Genomic DNA, 2,269 nt, shown 5'->3' with positions numbered 1-2,269 from the left:
GTTATTTATTTTTTTAAATTAATGAAGAGTCTAAAAAATAATAATGATGGTGATAAAGGTAGATGATGAGGATATTATAATCTTTTTAATAATTTATATGTCTTATATATTTATGTTCCAAATATAAAATATGTATACATATATTTTATACCTGTATCTTTTTTATTTATATATGTCTTAGTGTTTATGTCCTTTAGTATACACTAACCAAATGCAGCCTAAATTCACATGGTATAAATACACATTCAAATATTCAATCATTTGCATTACACACACTTTCCAAATTCCAAGACACACATACATAACTTAATGCCATCAACAAGAAATCATCAACGATGACATATCTACCCAAGTTCGATGGGTGAACGTAGCACACATAACATAATAAACACCCTTATTATAATAGTTCACACTCATTATTAATTAGGATAAGCATTTTAACTTCAAGCCACAAATTAAACATACACCTTAATTATCATTTTAATGCATGAATGGTTGTAGCAGCTCATGCCTTAACAAGATGAGAACCAATGTCTTTAGTACACTTGTCAAAGTATTCCATGTAGCCATATGGAGCTTCAACATCATCATTGATCTTCTCATATTCAATAGTCCATTTAACAGTGGCACCTTCATTGATCTTCTCTTTATCACTCACTTGAAAGCTCAGCTTAAACACCTTATAATGTTTACTGACATCTCCGTCAAACAGTTTGTATGATGCTGAAAGGTTTTGCTCATCAATGGACTCAACGGTCTCCTTACATGTAGTAACCTTACCGTCTGATGTTTCAAAAAATATTAATTAATTCAAATATGATAAGAAAAATATCAAAATTGAATTGGGTTTGAATATGTTATTTTTAATTCCTTAATTACATTATGTTTTGATTCGATTAATCTTATTTGTTTTGATCTTGGCTTTTATTTCGTTACAAAATATTTTGTTTTAAGCCACGATTTTTTATGGTATTTATAATCATGGTTTTTAATTATAACTTTATATAAAATAACTTTTTGTTCCAGAATTTTTAACAATTGTTTCCAACCGTAACATGCTTTTATTTTTATTTTTAATATTCTTTTGTTTTAATCAAGATTTCATAAACAAAAAAAAGGAAAAATTAGAAGTGAAAATAAAAAATAGGATCGACTTTATTGTTTTAACTATTTTTTATTTTTTTATAAAATTAAAAAAGTATAGTAGATATTAAACTTTAAAAACAAAAAGAATATCAAACATACCTTTGGGTTATGAAAAAAAAAGGAGAAAGAAGGAAATAATAAACACGAAACCAAACGAAAATGTTTAATAATAAAAAAATCAACAAAAAAATAGCTATAATTTATCTTAATTAGTATTTATTAATTATCGCAATAATATTAATTAATTGTTTATTGTTACAACAATTAATGAATGACAAGTTTTTTTTTTTTTTCTCTAGCACTATTAAAAACATAAAATGTGTAGTTACTACAATGATCAAAACGATAAGGGACTAATCAATTTAAACTTGATTACCTATAACATATGTCCAGTGTTTAACTGAACCACCAACAGAGTGCCAATCGTCACCTTCATGCAGCTTGGTTTCATGCACTCTTTCACAAACGTTTTGAACATGGTCTAGTTGCTTTGTCAAGAGATGGAAGAACTTTGCAGCAGGTGCACGGATTCCAATTTCACTACTAAGCTTACCGGTCAGTGCCATTGTCACCAAGCAAGAAACAATTAAAGTAGGTGGCAAACTATATATAGAAAGAGTGAGAGAGATAGATAGATAGAGAATTAGGATGGAGAAAAACCTTATGCCTAATAGTGCCTTATATAGAAACCTAGCTATACCTATATCCAAGTTTTGAGTTTTTAACCGAACCATTTTAATTATTGGTTCAAATATTTTTGCGGTTCAAACGGTCTAATCGAAATTCAATTAGAATAAATGAATAATTAAATTATAATAAAATAAAATATAAAATATAAAATGACATTCACACGAAAACCCAAATATGTCATAGTCCATAAATCCGTAACAATATCTGTATTTCAAAAATAGTTTTTAATTAATAATTAATAAATTGATTTTCCACTTTTCAATATTAGACGAATTAGCCTACGGTAAAACAAAAAAATAGAGCTAATTAATTTCTAATATCTTTAAAAATTATAAAATTAATCCTATAATTTAAAAATAATATTATTAAAAAACAAATTATGAAAGATTAACTAATCCATGTATGTAGTTAAAACATTGACATTGTTAAAGAA

At 26.4% G+C, this 2,269-nt stretch overlaps 1 protein-coding gene across 1 annotated transcript; it reads right to left on the bottom strand.

Moving 5' to 3' along the window:
* Positions 1-238: 238 nt before the first annotated feature.
* LOC107462778 (MLP-like protein 43) lies at positions 239-1,776 on the bottom strand. Its single transcript, XM_016081439.3, has 2 exons — positions 1,523-1,776; positions 239-783 (listed from the first exon to the last, which is right to left on the bottom strand). The coding sequence occupies exons 1-2, from the start codon at positions 1,710-1,712 to the stop codon at positions 506-508; spliced, it is 468 nt and encodes a 155-aa protein (XP_015936925.1). The 5' UTR covers positions 1,713-1,776; the 3' UTR covers positions 239-505.
* Positions 1,777-2,269: the final 493 nt, after the last annotated feature.

The sequence above is a fragment of the Arachis duranensis genome, chromosome 8 (assembly GCF_000817695.3).
Source record: "Arachis duranensis cultivar V14167 chromosome 8, aradu.V14167.gnm2.J7QH, whole genome shotgun sequence".
NCBI classification, from domain to species: Eukaryota; Viridiplantae; Streptophyta; class Magnoliopsida; order Fabales; family Fabaceae; genus Arachis; species Arachis duranensis.
This window is presented reverse-complemented; position numbering and strand designations above follow the sequence as displayed.